Here is a 21,597-nt window from a genome sequence, read left to right on the forward strand (position 1 = left end):
CACTTTTTCCACTGTGCTCTTTTAGTACTAGGCCTTGCAGATACCTTGCTTTTTCAGTCATCAGCATAGCTCAAGTTATTGATGTTTCTTCTTCCACTTTTAAAACCACACTCATCTTTTTCTAATCCAGTTTCACTTATTATATATTCAACATTTAGGTCAAATAAATAAGATGAAATACCACAGCCTTAATACCACAGTTTTGTCAATCTGGAGCCAGTCCATTTCACCATGTACTATATATTCTGTAGCTTCCTGACCTATATAGAAGTTTGTCATGAGGACAATGAGATATTATGGAATTCTTATTTTTCTGAGAACTTTCCACAACTAGATGTCATTAACACAAATAAAGGCCTTTATACAACCAAGGAAGCACATACTTTTTTTTGGCATTCATTCTTTGGCTTTTTCAATTATCTGTATCAGTAATGTCTTATATTCCTTAGGCTTTATGCGTTACCATTTGTAATACTCATATCCAGTTCACAATCTTTCATAAGGTATGGGTTCATAAGTACTGAGTTCTGCTGCTCATGATTTGTTCAATCAATCACTTCCACAGAAACCTTTTGAGTAAGATGGACAGGTTACATAAAGTTACCAGCCTTAGCTGTACGATGCCAAATTTGGTATTCTCTGTTACAGCTATTACTTGTTAGTGCTGATTTAACAGTAGATCATTACAACATTGTATGCAGGGAGGCATATACCATTAGGTGACTCTAGCCAGAACTCCACAAGCACAACTAATTCCAGATTTATCTCAAGCAAGGATGTTCATGGCTATTCTATGCAAACTAGGATCTCTAACTTAAAGATCACTTTGCAGGCTAAATTGCTATATCTCACATCTGTTTGAAAATAAAGAATACAATTGGAGTATATGTTGAGCTCCTAGAGCAGGGGTAGGCAACCCAAAACACTCAAAGAGCCACTTGGACCTGTTTCCCAACAAAAACAAAACACTGGGAGCCTTTTGATATCTAAGATGAAGATAACACTGCATATATCCTTTTTTACTTTTATTATATATATTATATACTATATTATTATATATATCATAAAGGTAAAAAAGGATATATGCAGTGTTATCTTCATTTTAGATGTCAAAAAGGTCTCTGTCTCTCTCTCCCTCGCTACCTCTCTCTTTCTCCCTCTCCCTCTCCCTCTCTCTTTCTGCCCTTGGTCTGCCAGTCCTCTTCCCCCATTCAGTGTGTGTGTGTGTGTGTGTGTGTGTGTGAGCGAGAGAGAGAGAGAGAGAGAGAGAGAGAGAGAGAAGCTCTTGTGCTCCCCCCTCTCCTCTCTTTCTCTCTTTCCTTCCTCCCTCCCTCCCTCTCTCTCTCTCTCTTTCTCTCTCTCTCCTCTCCCTCTTTCCTCTCCCTCTCTCCTCTCCCTCTCTCTCTTTCTCTTTTTCCCTTTGCTCTCTCTTTCTCTCTCCCTCTCTTCGATCTTCTGCTCACCTGGCAAGCTGGCTTCAAGCTGTTCTGCAACAGACTGGCTCTCTCCTCCCCTTCCTGCTTCCTGCTTAGACGCAGCAAAGGCAAGAGCCCTGTCCAATAAGCTTTTCAGCTCGTGGAACAGGGTGAGGCCACTCTCTTTTTCACGTACACAGAGAGAGGGGGGGGAGGAAGCGCAGGTGCCTCTCTCTGTGTCTGTTTCTGTCTCTCTCTGCAAATGGCAGAAGAGGCTGGGAGCTGCAGGAGAAGGCTCAAAGAGCCGCATGTGGCTCCGGAGCCGCACGTTGCTGACCTGTGTCCTAGAGTAAGAGGGACCTACAACTCAAATATATTTTGTTATTTTTAATTGTTTAATAAAATTAATTTTTCAGGTCATAGTCATCGACATTTAGGAATATAGATATCTCATATGCCATACCTCACCTATGTTACCAAATCTTATCACCATTTATGACTCCCAATCTTGCTAAAATATTTATAAGAGTTAATTGAGATGCGACCACATATATTTCTTGGTAAAAATCAATCTACTTTATCACCAGGTCCTGTCAAATCCTACACCTAAGACTACCTGGGGATCACAATAATTAGAACATTATAGGTAACCTCACCTAACTTCAGGTGGATTCCTCTGTAGAAGAAAAGGAATAAACATATTTAAGTATGTACTTTCGTTTTTTTTCCAAGCCAGATTATCTTTATTGAAAAGTTTTATAAAATATACATCCCAAGATCCACCCACCCCTACCCCCCCTCCCTCACTTCCCAGAGCTGAATACAGGGTTGCAAATAAACAATCAAACTCTTAAAAAAAATTACCCAACCATACAAGTAACCGAGTCCATAACGCACTTTAACTCCCTTATAATATAAATATAAACAAATTAAAAATAAACATAATATAAACAAATCAATATTGTTAAACCATACTAAAACTAATAAAAATAAAAAACTATTAATAATACTCTAAAGTTTACTCATAAGTAAATGAATCTTTTAAATCCCATATTTATTCTGAATATAATCTATCCATCTTTTCCAAACCGAAATATATCTTTCTTGTGAGTGATCCTTCAAGCAAGCAGAAATTTTTGCTATTTCTGCTAAATTTGACACCTTAAGCGTCCAATCTTCTATAGTAGGCAAAGAATCTTTCTTCCAATATTGCCCTACTAATAACCTTGCAGCTGTTATAAAATTCAACATCAAAATAGTTTCTTTAGCATCACAATCTACAATAACACCCACCAAAAATAGTTGTGGCGTGAACTTTATCTTTCTTTTAAAAATCTTTTGAATGTTCCACCAAATCTCAATCCAAAAAGCTTTTATATTTCTACAAGTCCACCAAATATGAAAATAGGTTGCATCCAAGCTACCAGATCTCCAGCATTTGGGCTGTAAATTGGGATACTTATAAGACAGCTTTTTGGGATCCAAATGCCACCTATAAAACATTTTATAAAAATTTTCTCTTAAATTTTGAGCCTGGGTAAATTTTACTTTTCTAACCCAAATTACCTCCCATATATCCAATGAAATCGGTTCTTGAATATTTTGAGCCCATTTTATCATACAATCTTTAACTAAATCCATTTTAGAGTTCAATTCTATTAAAACATTATAAATTCTCTTTATGTGGGCTCGATTTGAATCTTTAATCTGTTAAGTATGTACTTTCATATTGCATTTATTTTCAAACGGATGAGAGATCTAGCAAGAAGAGGGAGTCAAGCTATTCTCCAAAGCACCTGAAGGCAGGACAAGAAGCAATGGATGGAAACTAACCAAAGAGAGAAGCAACCTAGAACTAAGGAGAAATTTTCTGACAGTTAGAACAATTAATCAGTGGAATAACCTGCCTCCAGAAGCGGTGAATGCTCCAACACTGGAAGTTTTTAAGAAGAGACTGGACAGCCATTTGTCCGAAATGGTATAGGGTTTCCTGCCTGAGCAAGGGGTGGACTCGATGACCTCCAAGGTCCCTTCCAACTATTATTATTATTATATTATTGTTGTTGTTATTATTATTATCTGAGGAAACGGCTCATCCTAATGGGATTAGTCCACCCTGCCCATGCTGGGAGAAGAGGCGTGCCAGCCAAGGAATTTTGGTTGGTAGGGTCCAGAAGAAGACCCTCCTCTGACGACAGAGCCGCTCCCACTCTTTTGCACTTCTGAAAAGCGCTGAAGATGTTGCTGTTCCAACTAGCCTGGTGCCCCAGTGGGAGTGTGGCACACTGGAGGTGACTAATGGAATAGTAAAGAACATCCCACTCCTCCCTGTGCACACTTTGCTCCATCCTGCTTATTATTTTAATCAAAATTTTAAATTTAAGATCTTTATTGTATTAATGTTTTATACGTATTTTATTCAATGTCTGCAAACTACCTAAAGTCATCTCAGTGAGACTGGCAATATACAAGTTTGTTTGTTTGTTTGACTGATTTATTTATTTATTTATTTGTGAGACTTATATACCGCTTTAAGTGCAAGCACTCTCTAAGCGGTGTACACCAGTAAGCAATGTATATATATATTTACATTGCCCCCAACAATCTGGGTCCTCATTTTACCTACCCCGGATTGATAAATAACTAGCCTCCATACGGACTAGATTAAAAATCAAGCATTGTCTGTAACAATTAGTAATGTCAGTGATAAGGACCACTAACAGAAAGCCCATTTTTAATCTCAAACTTAATACCATTCAAATAGAAACATGATTGATATTTTCAAATTCCAATTATCTATTGCTACATCACAACATCATATACGGATTGCTTGATTCAATTTTATATGTGCTGCCGAAGCTGGCTCATATTCTAGATTTTAGGTTAATTTTAACTAGTAAAAATGAAGCTTTTAAACATATTTTTCTATGCATCACTTCTTCTTATTCATTTTTGGATGTTCTGAATATGTGAAAACTATTTTCTTCTTTTTTCTTTTTTTAATGACCGTAATAATTTGAATTCAGACTATAAACTAAAATACAAGAACAGTAAATATCCATGTGGGAAAATTTACTGGAACTTATAGTAGATGAATAGTAGAGTAAAGGAGTCTAAGGACTGGAAGTTGTAGGACCTTTGAGAGAGTAATCATTTCAAACTAGGACTCACAATAATGCAGAGAAGGGTAACTGTAAGAAGTCAGACTAGTATTATACATTTCAAGGCAGGTGATTTCAACAAATTAAGTGAAAGAATAAGAAGGATCCCATGGATAGAAATTCTTGAAGAAAATATAATTCAGGATGCTTGAGAAATTCTGAAAAAAAGATATAATAAAGGCCCAACCAAAAACAACATCATATAGAAAGAAAAACAAGAAACATCTGATGATACCAGCATAATTGCACAAAGAGCTCTCTAATAAACTAAGGGAGAAAAAGAATAAGCATTACAAAATAGAAAGAATAGCTTATATCTAGAGCAGATTACCAGCAAACAGCCTGAATCTTCAAGGACAAGTCAGGAAAGCTAAAGCTCAGAATAAGCTAAGAGTTGCAACATATGCCACAAATAACAAAAGAAGTTTATTTCAATATGTAAAGAAAAAGAGATAAGTCAAGGAAATGGTTGGTCCACTAGTAGGAGAAGATGGCAAGAAGATGAAAGGCAGCAGGGGAGGGCAGAATGCCTTAATCGCTTTTTATGCATTTGTCTTTATGCAAAAAAAAAAAAAAGAAAGAAAGAAAGAAAAAAGAAAGAAAGAAAGAAAAACAATCCAACCTGTCAAAAGTAGCAACACTGGAATGCTCCAACACTGTAAGTTTTTAAGAAGAGACTGGACAACCATTGTCTGAAATGATATGGGGTTTCCTGCCTGAGCAGAGGGTTGGACTAGAAGACTTCCAGGGTCCCTTCCAACTCTATTATTATTATTATTATTATTATTATTATTATTAGTAGTAGTAGTAGTAGTAGTAGTAGTAGTAGTACTAATAGTAGTAAAGTCGGAAGGGACCTTGGAGGTCATCTAGTCCAACCCCCTGCTCAGGCAGGAAACCCTACACCATTTCGGACAAATGGCTGTCCAGTCTCTTCTTAAAAACTTACAGTGTTGGAGAATTTACTGCCTCTAGAGGCAGACTGTTCCACTGATTAATTGTTCTCACTGTCAGGAAGTTTCTCCTTAGTTCTAGGTTGCTTCTCTCCTTGATTAGTTTCCACCCGTTGCTTCTTGTCCTGCCTTCAGGTGCTTTGGAAAATAGCTTAATTCCCTCTTCTTTATGGCAGCCCCTGAGATATTGGAATACTGCTATCATGTCCCCCCTTGTCCTTCTCTTCGTTAAACTAGACATACCCAATTCTAGCAACCGTTCCTTATATGTTTTAGCCTCCAGTCCCCTAATCATCTTTGTTGCTCTTCTCTGTACTCTTTCTAGAGTCTCAACATCTTTTTTACATCGTGGTGACCAAAACTGGATGCAGTATTCCAAGTGTGGCCTTACCAAGGCATTGAAGAGTGGTATTAATACTTCACGTGATCTTGATTCTATCCCTCTGTTAATGCAGCCTAGCACTGTGTTGGCCTTTTTGGCAGCTGCAGCACACTGCTGGCTCATATTTAGGTGATTGTCTACTAGGACTCCGAGGTCCCTCTCACAGTTACTACTATTGAGCATGGTGCCACCTATACTGTACTTGTGCATTTGGTTTTTCTTGCCTAAATGTAGAACCTTGCTTTTTTCACCATTGAATTTCATTTTGTTAGTTAGTGCCCAGTGTTCAAGTCTGTCCAGATCCTTCTGTATCTTAAGCCTGTCTTCTGGAGTGTTGGCTATTCCTGCCAGCTTGGTGTCGTCTGCAAATTTGATGAGTTCCCCATCTATCCCTTCATCCAAATCGTTGATGAAGATGTTGAAGAGCACTGGGCCCAGAACAGAGCCCTGGGGCACCCCACTACACACTTCCCTCCATATAGATGCAGTTCCATTGAGGACCACTCGCTGAGTACGGCCGGTCAGCCAGCTACGGATCCATCTGGTGGTGATTCTGTCTACCCCACATTTTTCTATCTTATCAAGTAGTAGGTTGTGATCTACTTTATCAAATGCCTTACTGAAGTCCAAGTAAATTATGTCCACAGCATTCCTCTGATCTACTAATTTTGTCACTTGGTCAAAGAATGCAATAAGATTTGTCTGGCATGATCTATTTTTGACAAACCCATGTTGGCTTTTAGTAATGACTTTGTTTGATTATCTTTTCCAGGATCTTCCCAGGTATTGAGGTCAGGCTGATAGGTCTGTAATTTCTTGGATCCATTTTTTTTTCCTTTTTTCAGGATGGGAACTACATCAGCTCTTTTCCAATCCTCTGGTAGTTCCCCTGTGTTCCAGGATCTTAAGTTCAGTGGCTCCGATATCACATCTGCCAGTTCCTTGAGAACTCTGGGGTGTAATCCATCTGGTCCTGGCGATTTGAACTCATCTAGGCTGGACAGGTGCTCACTTACCATTTTCTTGCCTATCTTAACTTGTGTTTCTATTTTTGTTTTTTATGGCACTATTTTTGATAGGTTGGTCTGTTTTTTCCCTTTGTGTAAAGACAGATGCAAAAAATGAGTTAAATAGTTCTGCTTTCTCCCTGTTGCTTGTCACCTTCTTGCCACTTCCACCCACTAATGGACCAATCATTTCCTTCACTTTTTTCTTGTTTTTTACATGTTGAAAGAAGCTTTTTTTGTTATTTTTGACTTTGGTCGCAAGCCTTAGTTCATTTTGAGCCTTGGCTTTCTTCACTTCATCTTTGCAGGCTCAGGCTATTTGCTGATATTCTGACTTAGTTATGTTCCCCTCTGTCCACTTTCTATACTTGTCCTTTTTATCTTTCAATTTGTCAGAGAGTTCTTTATGCAGCCATGCTGGTTTCTTTTGAGAGCTGTTGTTCTTCCTCTTTGTTGGTATTGTGCTAGACTGGGCTTTTATTATCTCATTTTTCAAAATTTCCCAAGCTTCTTGAGTTGTTTTCCCCTTGAGGATTCTCATCCATGGAATCCTTCCCAAGCTCTCTCTAAGTTTATTGAAATTAGCTCTCTTGAAGTCCAAGACTCTAGTTTGACTGTGTTCTATTGCTTGTGCTTCTATAATGTTGAATTCTAATATTGCATGATCACTTCCTCCCAGGGTTCCTATGGCTTCAACACCTTCTATCATTTCATCTCTGTTAGTGAGAATTAGATCCAAAATGGCTAATCCCCTAGTTCCCTTCTCTACTTTTTGGGAGACAAAGTTGTCTGCTAGGTTTGCCAGGAACCTGTTTGATCTTCCACTTGGTGCGGAGTTTGTCTCCCAGTTGATGTCAGGGTAGTTAAAGTCCCCCATTACTATTGTGATGTGCTTCCTACATACCTTAGTTAGCTGACTAGCAAAAAGTTCATCTATTTCCTCTGTTTGGTTGGGTGGTCTGTAGTATACACCTATGGCAGTAGTAGTAGTAGTAGTAGTAGTAGTAGTAGTAGTAGTAGTAGTAGTAGTAGTCTTGTTACATCTTCATAAATGACCTAAATAAGGGGGCTGGTGCTCATCAAATTTGTGGATATTACAAAGCTGGGAGACATCACTAAGACTTTAGAAGATGGACTCAAGATTCAGAAGAATTTTGACAGACTTGAGCAATTGGACCTAGTTACCAAGATGCAGTTTGATGGTAAGAAAAGTAAACCCCTGCAAGAAAAACAAGGTGCACAGGTACTGGATAGCCAGTATCTGGCTTAAGAGTAGAGTCTATAATAGGGATCTAAGTCTCCTCCACCACTTGTATGAGTCAGCAGTATACTGCTACCAAAAAAGCCAACACAGAGGGATAGTATCAAGATCAAGAGAAATGATAGTACTCTATAAGGCACTGGTGAGGCCAGATTTGGAATGCTGTGTCCAATTCTGGTCATAAGACAAATAAGATATTGAGGCCATAGAAAGAGAGAATAGCAACAAAGATGATAAAGGATCTGGAGATTAAGTTCTATGAAGAGCACCTAAAGCAATTAAGTATGCTTAGCTTAAGAAAAAAAAAGACTGAGAGGAGACATGACAGAAGACTGAGTGGAGACTGAGAGGAGACTTGAAGGTAGGACAAGAAGCAATGGCTAGAAGCTTGTCAGAGGGAGATCCAACCTGGAAATGAGGAGAAATTTCTTGAAGTGAAACAGCTTGCCCCAGAGTTGTTAATACTCAATCCTTGAAGATTTTTTCAAGAAACAATTGGACAACCATTTGTCCAAAATGCTATGAGGGAATCTGCCTTGCACAGGGATTGGACTAAAAGACCTCCATAGTTCCTTACAGTCCTATAATTCTATAATTTTCCCAGTTCACAAATATAATAGAATGTAAATGTTCAGATTAAAAATAAGATATATTTATATAGTTTCAAAATAATGTACTTACAAATTTAGGAGTTCAATATATGAAAAGTCTCAAATTATCTACATCATTTTTGGCCCCCAAAGTGACTTATATTTTATATAATGGACTTGAAATTATCTCAGCATCTGACAGTCCCTAATCTGAATAGTTAATGCTGCAGCCCTCCAGTTAGGTTCTCCCCCATTTTTCATGTTTCCTGAAATGTGAGGGCTAATCAAAGGCACAAAGAAATATGTTTTATGCCCTTAATAAGAGGATGGAATATGCAGTAGGCCAAAATCCAACTATAAACTAGAAATTCTCTTTCTCTGCTATGAAAGGGTCACTAATAATCATCAGTTTATTATAAATACAAACTATGCTCCAAAGAAATCTATGAAGATATTATACATATATTCTAAAATATTCATGGTATTAATCAAAAACAAATCATGAAAAAATTCCTATTATGTACTTTAAATTAGAAATGAAGTGCAAAAGAACATTAAAGTATTTCTTACTGAATATCTAAATCACAGCAATGCCTATGTAAATATTAATAGGAGTGACATTTAAAAATATATACTGTAGTCAATACCCTCTAGCTATCAAACTCACAACCAAAAGGATTAATTAGCAATGACAATAAGTAACTCTTCTTTAATATAGAAGGAAGAATTTTATCTCTGACACTAGGAGCAGAAATACTATTTATGGTTTGAACAAACTGTATTGACCCAATTCACAGTAAACTCTGTCATAACCCACTGATTGTAAACCACAATGGTTCAGTTCACACGTTAACAAGGTAATATACATCGCGGTTAAGAAGAATATATCTTTATACCAATTTCTATATATCCAGCATTATTTATTGAGGCCAAAGAGAAAACTTACATTATTGTTGTTCCACAAAGCTATATTCTCCAAACGCCACTTACTTTAAAAAAGTATCTTTCTCCAAAAACAAACGCGTGAGCATTAAGACCATTAGAAAAGGCAAAGGAAAGGGGTGAAGTAAACTACACCTCAGCTCGCACAGCTAAGCCCCTAACTCACTTCACAGTAACTTTCTCTTCCACCGCCATCTCACGTATTGTAGTTTGCCTCTTTAGCCTCGACTGAGCTCGGAGCCGAAAAACTCCTGGGAAACTCTCTGAGCCGTTTGTTAGTTGAAACCTTGCAAACGAAACGCCCAATGTTGCTTCGGTCTCTTTCCTTCCCCCTCCAAGGTTTTTCGACCGCGCGCTGCCTGGGAAGAGGAGCGCGGAATGGCGGCGTCGGCGTCTCGAGATACTTTGGCGGCGCCTGGGGCCAGCCCTGCGCCCCACCCAGCTCAACAGGTAAGAGGCAGACGGAGAGGGCACCCCCCTCCCCTCCCTTGGCCCGAAATTATCGCCTCTCTCCCCAAACTACACTCACTTTTCCGCCGCCATATCTCCACTCAGGCCGCACTACCCGGACTTTTCTCCCTGCGCCCCTCAGGGTGAGCGAAGGCTCTCGGTCCCAAGCCAGACACGATCAGGATGTGAAACCTGATCCTGCCTGCCTGCCTGCCGCCGCCGCCGCCGCCCCTCCCCGCTTCGGTATATTAAACCGGGCAGGACCCCTCTCTGCAGTCCCTCTGCTGGAGAGGGCCAGTTTGACTCGGGAGTATAATAGTATTAAACAATATCGTTTAATAAAAGCATTTTTGTGGTTTTTTTCCTATCTGATAACACCAAAATTTTTCTTTTCATTAATCACTCATCTTATTATATCGTGAGTCTCATACTGCATCTCGAAACTCATCTAAGCCAGAAAATAGATACCCTGTGATCTAGCTTACTTTTTCAAAATCTATTTTTCCAAAACCTATCAAGAATTTTAAAGCAATGGGATACTACTGCAAATCGATTCACATAGATGTATTTCCCTGCATGATGCAACATGACATAAAAGCATATATGAAGCTGGTCTTGGGTTTATTTAAATAAAAAAATCCATCATTTCCCACAGAATAATTCCCTGATCATTACATTTTAATTTGGAAACTAAATACAAGCATGCCTCAAAATTGATATTTTGTTAATAATAGCAAAGTGGACAAATTACAGCTTTATGTAGTTTTCTGAACAATAATGCATAGCATATGATACATGGCTTTTGAAAAAGAATATGGTCATTGTTTTTATTTATTTACTTTTTATTTATTTATATCCTCCCTTTATTATTTTTATAAATAACTTGAAATTACAAACATACTTAATACAGGTAGTCCTCAACTTATAATAATTGACCCCAAAATGTCATTCTATGACCTTTCTTGCCACAGTTATTAAGTGAATCACTGCAGTTATTAAGTTAGTAACATGGTTGTTAAGTTATTTCTGGTTTACCCATTGATTTTGCTTGTCAGAAGGTTGCAAAAGCTGATCACATGACCATAGGACACTGCAACTGTCATAAACACGACACAGTTGCCAAACATTCAAATTTTGATCATGTGACCATGGGGATGCTGCAATAGTCATAAGTGTGAAAAACGGTCATAAGTCACTTTTTTCAGTTCCGTTGTAAGTTCCAACAGTCACTAAACGAACTGTTATAAGTTGAAGAGTACCTGTACTATTTTATGGTTTTCCAGATCTTCAGCCACCGTAACTTTAGCTGTGATTTTATTGTACTATGGTAAAGTTCATTACTAATATAAAAATAATGTATGGAAGTCCTAAAGAAAAAAATGTATGGAAGCATAATCCATTCAAAACAGCATCCTCTTCTGACAAACAAGACAGAAATGGCCTTGAACAAGCAGTATTTACTATTGACTTCCTCTCTTTGGAAACTGTGCCCAAATTGCCTTATTTCAAATATAATACAATGGCAACCCCTAGTGGCAGCTTTTCCCAATGAAGAGAGAAATCTCACCTATCTTCCCTGACATTTTTTTCATGGTAATCTGTTTTCATAACAATCTATTTCAGGATATTCTGCCTGAAACAGATATACTTTCATCAACTGAAACCTTTATGCTTAGTCTTAGATTCAGCCTTTCTCGGAACCTGTTCCATTTTCTCTGAATTCTTCTTAAAGTATGGTATCCAGACTGAAGATATACTCCTCAAAATAAAATCTGACTAAAAGAGAATAATGTAAAAGAGTTACCTACAATATGTTTTGGTTGTCATAGTTTAAGGTTGTTAGTATTTTTTTCTTTTGCAACTATATTACATTCCCTATTATCATTCATTTTGCTTCCTCCTTCCGTTATGTATTCAAGATGGACAGTGAATAATATTTATATGTTACTTATATGTAAGGGTGTAGGTCTCTACATATGTTGTATATAGTATGTTTTAAATGTGTTATGTGTACACTTTGAGACGAAATTTCATTTTTAATGTGTGCCATTGTGCCCACAGGAAAAAAATGACAATAAAGGTTATCTATCTATCTATCTATTCCAAGGTATTAATAAAAGAGAATATTTGTAGCTCAAGGTTGACATGAGACTTGGTGCTCTTTGAGCCTGCTTGTTTTCTTGCAGATGTTTCATTACCCAAATGAAACATCTGTAATATCAGTGCTAGGTATTCCAAGGTATTTTGACAGGTATTATTATCAAGACAGATATCTTCCTCTATCATGCATGTGAATTTTGTTTCTTTAAGTGACAAATTATTTGTCTCTATTAACTTTTATTTTGTTAGTTTCAATCCAATTCTTTAACTTATGTTTAACCTGTGAAGCTATTTTGGGTTCCAAATTGTTAACTAGATGCCAGGCAGACTGCAGGTTTCCTATTATCAGTGAGGGAGAAGTACTTATGTAATAAAATAACTCTCCCTCTCCAGTTAGAACAGTGGTTCTCAACCTTTCTAATGCCGCGACCCCATAATACAGTTCCCCATGTTGTGGTGACCCCCAACCACTTATACATCACTGGGTGCCAAGGGCGTGGCCAAAGAAAAGGGGGAAAAAAATGATGGACAGCCTTGTTTGGCGACCCCCGTGACATGGTCATTCGACCCCAAATGGGGTACCGACCCACAGGTTGAGAACCACTGAGTTAGAATAACTTTGATTTTTTTGAAAATTTCAGGTAGTTCTTCAATAGATGGGAATCCAAGCAACTGATTACCAGGCTACCCAACAGCATTCCTGAATGTCTGAAAAAGAATGAAAAACTCCAAGAATATGGACTATAGCTTTAGAAATCTGGTCATCTTAGGAAATAATGGATCTAGCTAAAAAAAATTAATAATATTATTTTTATTTTGGCGATAAGTTTTTAGTCTACTTTACTATCTCTGGTATTTTTGCTCCTATGCAATTTTAGCAATTCAGCAACTTGGAGCCTCTTTGCAATAGAGCTACTTCTAAATAAATTCCTCTAATATACTGCTTGTGGTTATAACAGTTATTTTTATTTCCCCCACAACTGATTGTTTTGTAATGCACAATTCAAAGTAAAATGGAATGTTTATCTTTTCCTAATTTTAATAGTTTGATTTCATTTAACTCATGAGATCAGTATAGATTGGTCTCAAAAGTAGAAGGGGGAGAAAAGATTGATTTCTCTGGCCACATGCTTCAACATTTTAAGGACAAGGAATACAGCATTTAATATTATTTTACCTTTTCCTTTTAAATTGGTAGAAATTAACACACGGTGTGGGAATTCCTCTCTCTGTCTTACAAGAGAGTTAGAAGGGAGGACATCAAATGAGACAGTGCCTAGAAAATAGCTGGAGGCAGCAAGAATTACCAAACCCCACACCAAGGCAGGAGACAGAGCTACAGTATGTATATCCAGAAAGTATCTGGAAGAAGAGGTTTAAGATTTCCAAGTTTTCACCTGACAGGCTTAGCCCTGCCACTATTCTTATCAAGAATGTTTTAAATTTGTCTTCTTGTCTTGTAACTAATACCCTAAAAGACAAATTAAAATCCAAACTTTCTAATTTTGTGTCATTTACTGATATTGGAACCACCTATTTAACCTCTTCATCAAATCATGAATAAACATACTGAAGAGTAGAGGAGCTAAGACTGTTCCTTATGGCATTCCATTCATTATTTATCTGCAATACAGGTAGTCCTCAATTAGCAACCATAATTGGGCCTGGCAGTTCTGTCATTAAGCAAAGTGGTTGCTAAGTGAGAAATAATTTGGAATGCTTACCTTATAGCTGGGATAATTAACAAAAAGAAAATTAAAGTTTGTATTTACATTCATTAAAGAGGAAGGATTTAAAAGAAAGTAAGCAGGCATACAATGGAGAATGCATATTGAAAGCAATGCAGTGGCACCAGCAGCCCTGATTACAATCAGGGATAGGAACTGCAAATACCCTACACAAACAATCCTGAGTATCCTCCATTGTACACCTGGTTACTCTCTTGTAATCTCTTCTCCAATCCTCACCACTCTGCAAAGTGGGGAAAGAAAAACACAGGCACAAGACAACGCATAAAAACTGAAATGATGATCATGAGACAGGGATGCTGAAAAGGTCATAAATGTGGGACACTAGTCATTATTTTTTTAGCACCATTGCAACTCTAAATGGTTGCTGAATGAGCATTTGGTAGGCAAGGACTATTTGTAATATTAGTAGCCATCAACGAATTATCTTTGAAAATAATTAACAAGCTTCATACATATGTATTTATTTCTCATGCAATCTTGCCCATTCTCTCTCTCTCTCTCTTTCTCTCTCTCTCTCTCTCCCTCTCTCTCTCCCTCCCTCCCTCCTTCTTTGCAATCCCTTCAATGTTTTCATCAGTGTTCTGAGCAATAAATCTATTAAACAGACACTTTAAACTCTGTTAAGTTTTTTTTCTATGCTGGTTAAAAAATTAATTTTAATTCTGTCAGAGTAAAGAGGGAAGCATTGTAATAGGTGGTCTCATGAGTTGAAAAGCTAACATATATTTTAAAAAATAAATAAAAGTATACTGCAATAGTCTTAAGTAACTATTTCATATTTCCAGACTACATCGTTAAGAGACCAAAATAGTATTATAGTAGCATATTCATACAGAAGATTAAAATAAACTTAAATAATAGGATATAAATACCAAAGCTCTATTTTTCCCCATTGTCCTCTTGTGTCATAAATCTTAGTTTTAGATGATTTGTGTATATGCCATTATGCAATAGAACCAAAATAGTTAAATAAACTTTTTATAGAAGTAGCCAACTAATTTTACCAGTTCTGTATATATCTGTGCCTGAGCAAGCACATGTATTTTTGTCACAAAAGGGTGAGAACTTTAGCAACGAATGTTCTTGTGAGAAATTAAGTTAGTGTATACTTATTGGTTTAGAGAAAAATATGATAAAAGTGAACATGGAATGGTATGCAAGAATAAAAACTTGAAGTTTGGTTACTGAACATGGTAAAAGCAGTATATGATAGAAGTAAACCATGCAAAACAATAAAAGGAGTACTTAGCAAAGATTCTTCAGTGAGCAAGAATTAAGAAAAGGATGTATGATGACCCCTTGGATAAATGTATAAGGAATATTTGTGATAGTTTTATAAGCCCATTGGGCTTTAACACATTAATTTTCAGATTTTGCTGTATTGTTGAATTTTGGATAGGAAAAATAGTATTAATGGAAAAATTAGAGCAACCAGGTTATTTTTTGTGTCTGAATAGATAGAAAAAATGATGGATACATTTTAAGATGCGCAAATGTAGTAAAAAATATTGGGTATAGTATGTAATCTGTTAGAACGAGACAGATTACTGAAAATATTTGTATGTAAGAGCATTCTTCTGTGTACTTTTTTATATATGGAAGTGAGAATGGGTATGTCAAGAGGAACACAAAACAGGTTAAATGCAGCAGGAATGGCTTACTTAAAAAGGCTAGGATGGTAAAACAGAAAAAGTAAAGTCAGGAATGAATGGCTGCAGAAGGAATGTGCATTGAATGTAGAAATGAGTGACCAGTATGAAAAAAAAATACTTTAAGTGATTTGATTAGATTGGAGAATGAATGAAGCCCAAATTACAAAGTAATATTTGAAAGAAGATTGTAAGCATTGAAGAAACTAAGAAAGTCAATTGATAAGTTTCTGAAAAAGAGATAAGTTTAAAAAACAAGACAGTTTATAGAAAGGAATACAGACCATTTATTATTCAGTTTCTATATGCTGCCTGATGTTGTATGTCCAAAGATAATAGTATGATGGGTATGTATGTTCAAAAATAATGTACCATTTGAGCACATTAGGGATATATTTTAAAAACAATATCTGATAGTTTTTAAATAATTACTAATAATTTTATTGCTACTAAACTACCATAATTTGGTTTATAATTCTATTTCCACTTCAAATGATTACAGTAATAACCAAACCATGTTACTTGTGGACATAAAATATTGGATTGTGCTGGTATTTTCAAAGCAGTCTAGCATTTTAGGGTCAGTAACAGAATAAGACACAAAAAAATTAGTAAGCAATAATGTGGTCAAAGTCCAGTGCAGATTAAAAGTCACAACTGTGCTTCTTGGTGTCAAAGTTCAGTTTGGGCAGCAAAACATATTGAACCAGAATTCCTATAATCAAGGCACAGAGTATTCTGGGTTGGACTGCGACAATAATTGCTTATTATGAGGTTATTATGAGTTCCTGACTTCCGCTCTAGAACTTTGAGCAGAAACTTTTAGCAGAATGTATAATAGATACTAGTCTACTTTGGTTTAAAACAGCCTACTTCCAGATTTTTCTAACATACTTTCCTATGCAATCTGGCACTTCATTGCCTCTTAATCCAATAGCATCAATATTCCCATAGGTCTGAAAGCTGTGTTTCTATGGCAATGTCAAATCTAGGCTTGCAGAGCTGGGATCAATGGAGGATGCATTTGAAAAGATCATAGAGCAAATCAATGCAGAGTTCCCACTCAGTGCGCAAATAGCCAGTCTCTATGGAGATTCTCAGTCATCCAAGTCATGGTTGTCCCAAAAGTGCTTTTTCAAAAGGCAACTGGATTTTGTTTTCCTTGAAGATGTTTTACTTCTCATCAAAGAAGCTTCTTCAGTTCTGAACTTGAAGTTCTGAACTTAAGAGGCTTCTTGGATGAGAAGTGAAATGTCTTCAACGAAAAAAATAGCACCTTTAGGACAGCCAGTCTCAAAGTATAATATACAAACACATTAGACAAAGTAATATTGTAACTTATAAATCTAGGAAAAAGAGGATCATCAGTAACAAGGTGGATGGATTCAATTGCAACAATGATAGCTATATTGATGGAACACTTGAAGGGTCTGTCTCTAGGGAACAGATAGTCACGAGGAAAATGTATGTGGTTGTTGATAATGATTTGATGGATTATAAAAAATTATCATCTCAAACCAAATTTGTTCTTGTTCAATTTTGAGGTCGATGGATAGATTATTCAGGTAAACAACTTATTTTTAACATTTTATGCACTGTTTCCGTTTATTTAAATTGTATTTATATCTAATTATAGTGTTTACCTAAGGTAATTGAATGATGTGCAATCTCATGTCTCATTAATATGGGCAATTACTTATTTAGGATTTGCAATGTATTTACAGTATTTGCAATCACATTATTCTCCAAATAATAAACTGTTGAAAATCAACCCAGAACGTACAATTTTTAAAATACATATAACGTTTTTTAAACTGGCATTCGTAAAGTCAAGCAATTTCACCTCCTACGTAGAATCTAATATTTTTGCCTTCTTTTATGACGAGGAAAATTGCACAACTTCTCGCGAGATTCTTGACCACGTATGGGAAAGACATCGCTTTCGGATACCGTTTGATAAACGACCTACTGCTCTTGCGAGTTGTTGAATTGCTTGCTTCGAACACCTTTCTCGCGAGATACGCATTCTTCGCGAGAATTTCGTAGTACGCACAATCGATTTGTATGGAAATCTCGCGAGAGCCCGTGCAGCAAGGTCTGGGCATCCCCATAGCGGCAACACAGATCCTCCTACAACCATCCAAGACGCGGCGGGCGCCATTTCAGGGAGCAGTCGTCTTGCTAAAGCGGAATCTGTGTGTTCTTGTTGCGAAGCTTCCTTGGCTTTGCTCGTACTAATTTTTCGAGATCATTCTTAGTCTAGCTTTTTGCCTGCTGCTGTTGCTGAGATAATTTTTTTGTTTAAGGGCCAGCGCCCCTCCTCACGCGTATCCAGACCCAGGGAAACAAACGACGGCCGTGGCAGTATCCCTCCGCCTCATAAACACCTGGGCCAGAAGCGAGAGGCCGGCAACGCAGGTAATAGCTTTCATATTTTTGACGGCTCTCTTTTATGAACTATTCTGGAGAAATGATAGCGTGGGTTCTGCAAGGTTTAAGGCTGTCTGCGTTGGGCCTTCCCGGTGGCGGGCCCATTTCTTTTTGTCTTCGATTTAATTCTAGTCTGGTCAGCCGGACTGGAAATCCCAGTTCCTGTGGGGTGGTGCAGGCCTCTGCGGGGTGCCCGGGGGTGGCGGGAGAAAACGAGGGAAGTCGAATGATATGATTTAGTTTTGGAAATTGTGTGTTTATTTTCGCGCGGAAGGTTTCGTGGAGTAGAGCTCTTCTTTCATGGTTACGATCGGGATATATTTCGCCACAAGATTCCTAACTATTTCTTTATTGCTTTAGATATTTTCGCGGGAAGGGCCTTAAAACTTCGCAGTGTGTGCTGTTGTGTATTAACGAAAGGCTGATGACCCGAGAGAATAAGGGCGCTTAGTAAAGAGTCATCGTAATAACTACTGCAAGGAGAGTAGAAAGTTCTGTTTATTACTGTGGTATTTTTTTTTTTTTTGAATAGTTGTTGGGCCGAAGATGTTCAGGTGGGAGGGGAAAACGAACTTTCCATATATCTGCACAAGTGAAATCCGTACACGTGGTTTGTTTCCCAAAAATGTGTAGTTTGTAGGTATTTTTAAATGAACGCATTTTTTGCTTGACAATTTGAAAATATTTCACTCATGTAATTAGACAGTTTTTAATAAAAGAAATCCCAACGTTGCTTAAAAATCTGATCTTAATTTGTAGTTAGCTCACTCTCATGCTAAGTCACAAACTAATTTTGAAATGCGGAAAAGTTTCAAAAGTGGTTTGTTGCAACCTGGGTGTGGGAGCAGGGTCTCTTTAGAGAATTATACCTGAACTTTATTGTGTGAATTGTACATTGCTCTGCTATGTCTTAGGTGGATCATGATCCGTTGAACTGGATATTGCTTCTGAAAATGTATTATCTATATGGTTTTATTTTAATTGATTATTTGGACTAAATACCCAGATTGCCAAGAAGCAAAACTAGTATTTAACTGGTCAGATGAGTGTATCTTTAATAGATGGAAAATAAATATCTGTGCTCTGTATGTATATGTATGTGTGTGTATATCTATCTAGTACAAAAACTACAATCCATAACACTCTAATATACAAGTTATAATTTATATTTTAACCTAGGAAAGGCTTTTACGTGAATACCATCAGTTCTGACTTCCTTGTTAAGAGACTAAATATATATTTTAATATTCCTGTTTACTTGGGTAGTTTTAGTTATATAGCCTGGGATATTTGAATTACTCTATTTGGACTAGGTCATTTTTTAATCTACGAAAACAGATAAAGTATTCAATTTATAATACTTGCCTTCAAAACTTATGCATTCTATTGTTCAAATTATTTATAACTCATTTTGTAAAAAAACACTTGGATGATACTGTACTGAATAAAAGATACTATTCTCTATGAGCATATTATTTAATGCTGTCTTTTAAACTGCTATATTTTTCCTGCTGTGCTGTTTTTACTATGCTGAAAGCCAGCATTTTTAACAGTCCTCTTCCAATATTTCCATGAATAACTGATATTTCTCTTAAATGCTTGAGAAGTTTTTAAATTTATCTTTGAACTGCTCTGTAATATAGGGTAGTATTTATACTGTAATATAGTGTAGACCTATTTCAACAGCTCTAAAAATATAATTCATAATGTCTGTTAATCAGATTATCTTATGGAACTTTTATATGTTCAAGCAGAGAGAAATAGAATAAATCTTTAGAAGATACTTGGGGGGCCATTTAGTGAATTCTGTTCTTTCTATATATAAATTTGCAGATCTTCCAATAGTGTTTTGTTTGAGGATATGTTTCCTTTAATATAAGTTTGCTAAATTGTCCAATGTCAAACTCTGTAGCATTTGTTTAAAGTCACATTCCCCTATCTCATGCTTTTTATTCCCTATATTACTTAGGATAATGTTGAAAATATTTTAAAATGCAGGTGTACTTTATTTTAACCTAAAATGTAGCATGAGAAGATCACAATTTGCTACATATACAAATACTAAAACCTAAGCAATATTTTTCTGCAAATAGGTATATTTTCATCCAAATACCATGAGATGGGTTATTTGCTAGGTTTAGTTGTTAGTTTTCCAACAGGTTTATGACCTTTGGATTCTTAATATGTTGTGTTGCAACTTATTGATTTGTGTAGTTATAGTTATTCATACTATCATTTTAAAAATTATACCAATGTGAAATTATTTGCTACAGATTTAATCAATTTCTGGACATAATTTTAAAGTATATCCCTAATTTTATTTCTGTGACATGCTTAGAAATGTTTTCTACATAGTACTGCTTCTTTTCTCTTCCTATAGGGCTGAATGTTTAATGGGACATTCTGGATGATGATACTTAAATACAGGAATTTTGAAGATACTGCTTTCTACATAGCAGTAGCAGTTATATCTTTTGGTAGATATTTGTTTCAGAGGTAGATAATATATGAGCACAGTAGTTCTATAAATTGAGTATCATGACAGAAGTTGATTGAGGCAGCTTTAATATTATTTTCATTACATTGGAGTCTACATTAACTGAAAGTTTTCCTGAGAAATTCTCTGGACTTGACTTAAATAGCAAATTTATAGCAATGTGCAGCTATTTGAGTCCAAAGCAATTATGCATTTTCAAATGTAAAGACTGTATGGCTTATCAAAAATACATATTTGTTTACTCAAACATGTATTTTCCTGGGAGATGCCAATAAATGCATTTTGTATCCCCACATTTCTTTAAATATGTGACTCACTTTGGATCCAAATAACTTCACAAACTACAGATTTTATAATCACTTTGGAATATGTGTCATATGCATTTTTACTTTTTGAAAAAGTTGAAAAATTATTACAGCCATTTTTACTAATTGTTACAGAAGGTGTTACATCAGTTTGAAATGGTACATTATATAGGAGATCTGAATAGAAACATAATTGTTGCTGTAATGGAAGGCAGATCTCCTTTTCATATTTCCTGAATTCAGTAATGAGCATGCATCACATCACATAACATATTCCATTTTTACACTATTTTCTTAAAATGTAGTAAAAAAGATAATATGCACATCTGTATTTAGAAATTTCTGGTTTCATCTATGTACAGTAATTGCCACTTGTAAGCTTTTCCATTTCACTAAGTACTTGGTCATAATTGTTATGGCAGATTTGGCAGCTTACATTTGCCGCTATGGCATTGACCAGTTTGCATCTGAGAATCTATACTAGCTAATTCCATATAAGAGATTATTAAAATAGCTTGACTAATCTGTTTCGAATTTTTGACCCAAGGAGTCAATGATTCATGGCAGATTTCGGGGGATAGGAAATCATCTAATTCATGAGGAACTTCCAAACTGAAGCTCTAATGAGCTTTTTTCCATCATAGGGATGTTTCTCCCACATCTTGGAGGTAAGGCAATAATAGCACAACATGAGTTACATTTGA

The 21,597-nt window shown here is 36.3% G+C and overlaps 2 protein-coding genes across 10 annotated transcripts in view; one reads left to right on the top strand and one right to left on the bottom strand.

Moving 5' to 3' along the window:
* LOC120296999 (rho GTPase-activating protein 39-like) overlaps positions 1-17,648 on the bottom strand; it is a 130,753-nt gene extending 113,105 nt beyond the window's left edge. For 2 of the 5 annotated variants that reach the window (XR_005553652.1, XM_039319097.1), the window contains exon 1: positions 9,878-10,228. Coding sequence is in view for 2 of the 5 variants with exons in the window: in XM_039319097.1 (XP_039175031.1) it covers positions 9,878-9,906 (29 nt within the window). In the remaining 3 variants the exon portion in view is untranslated. The other 3 variants (XM_039319102.1, XM_039319098.1, XM_039319099.1) reach the window with 3 other exon arrangements.
* Positions 17,649-17,802: 154 nt separating this feature from the next.
* Positions 17,803-21,597, top strand: part of RBM39 (RNA binding motif protein 39) — a 31,075-nt gene continuing 27,280 nt past the window's right edge. For 3 of the 5 annotated variants that reach the window (XM_039319107.1, XM_039319108.1, XM_039319106.1), the window contains exon 1: positions 17,805-18,079. The gene's annotated coding sequence lies outside the window, so the exon portion shown is untranslated. Of the gene's footprint in view, positions 18,080-21,597 lie in introns of all 5 variants that reach the window. The other 2 variants (XM_039319104.1, XM_039319105.1) reach the window with 1 other exon arrangement.

This window comes from Crotalus tigris, unplaced genomic scaffold, assembly GCF_016545835.1.
Source record: "Crotalus tigris isolate CLP2741 ecotype Arizona unplaced genomic scaffold, ASM1654583v1 scf7180000022411.5474196:2289641, whole genome shotgun sequence".
NCBI classification, from domain to species: Eukaryota; Metazoa; Chordata; class Lepidosauria; order Squamata; family Viperidae; genus Crotalus; species Crotalus tigris.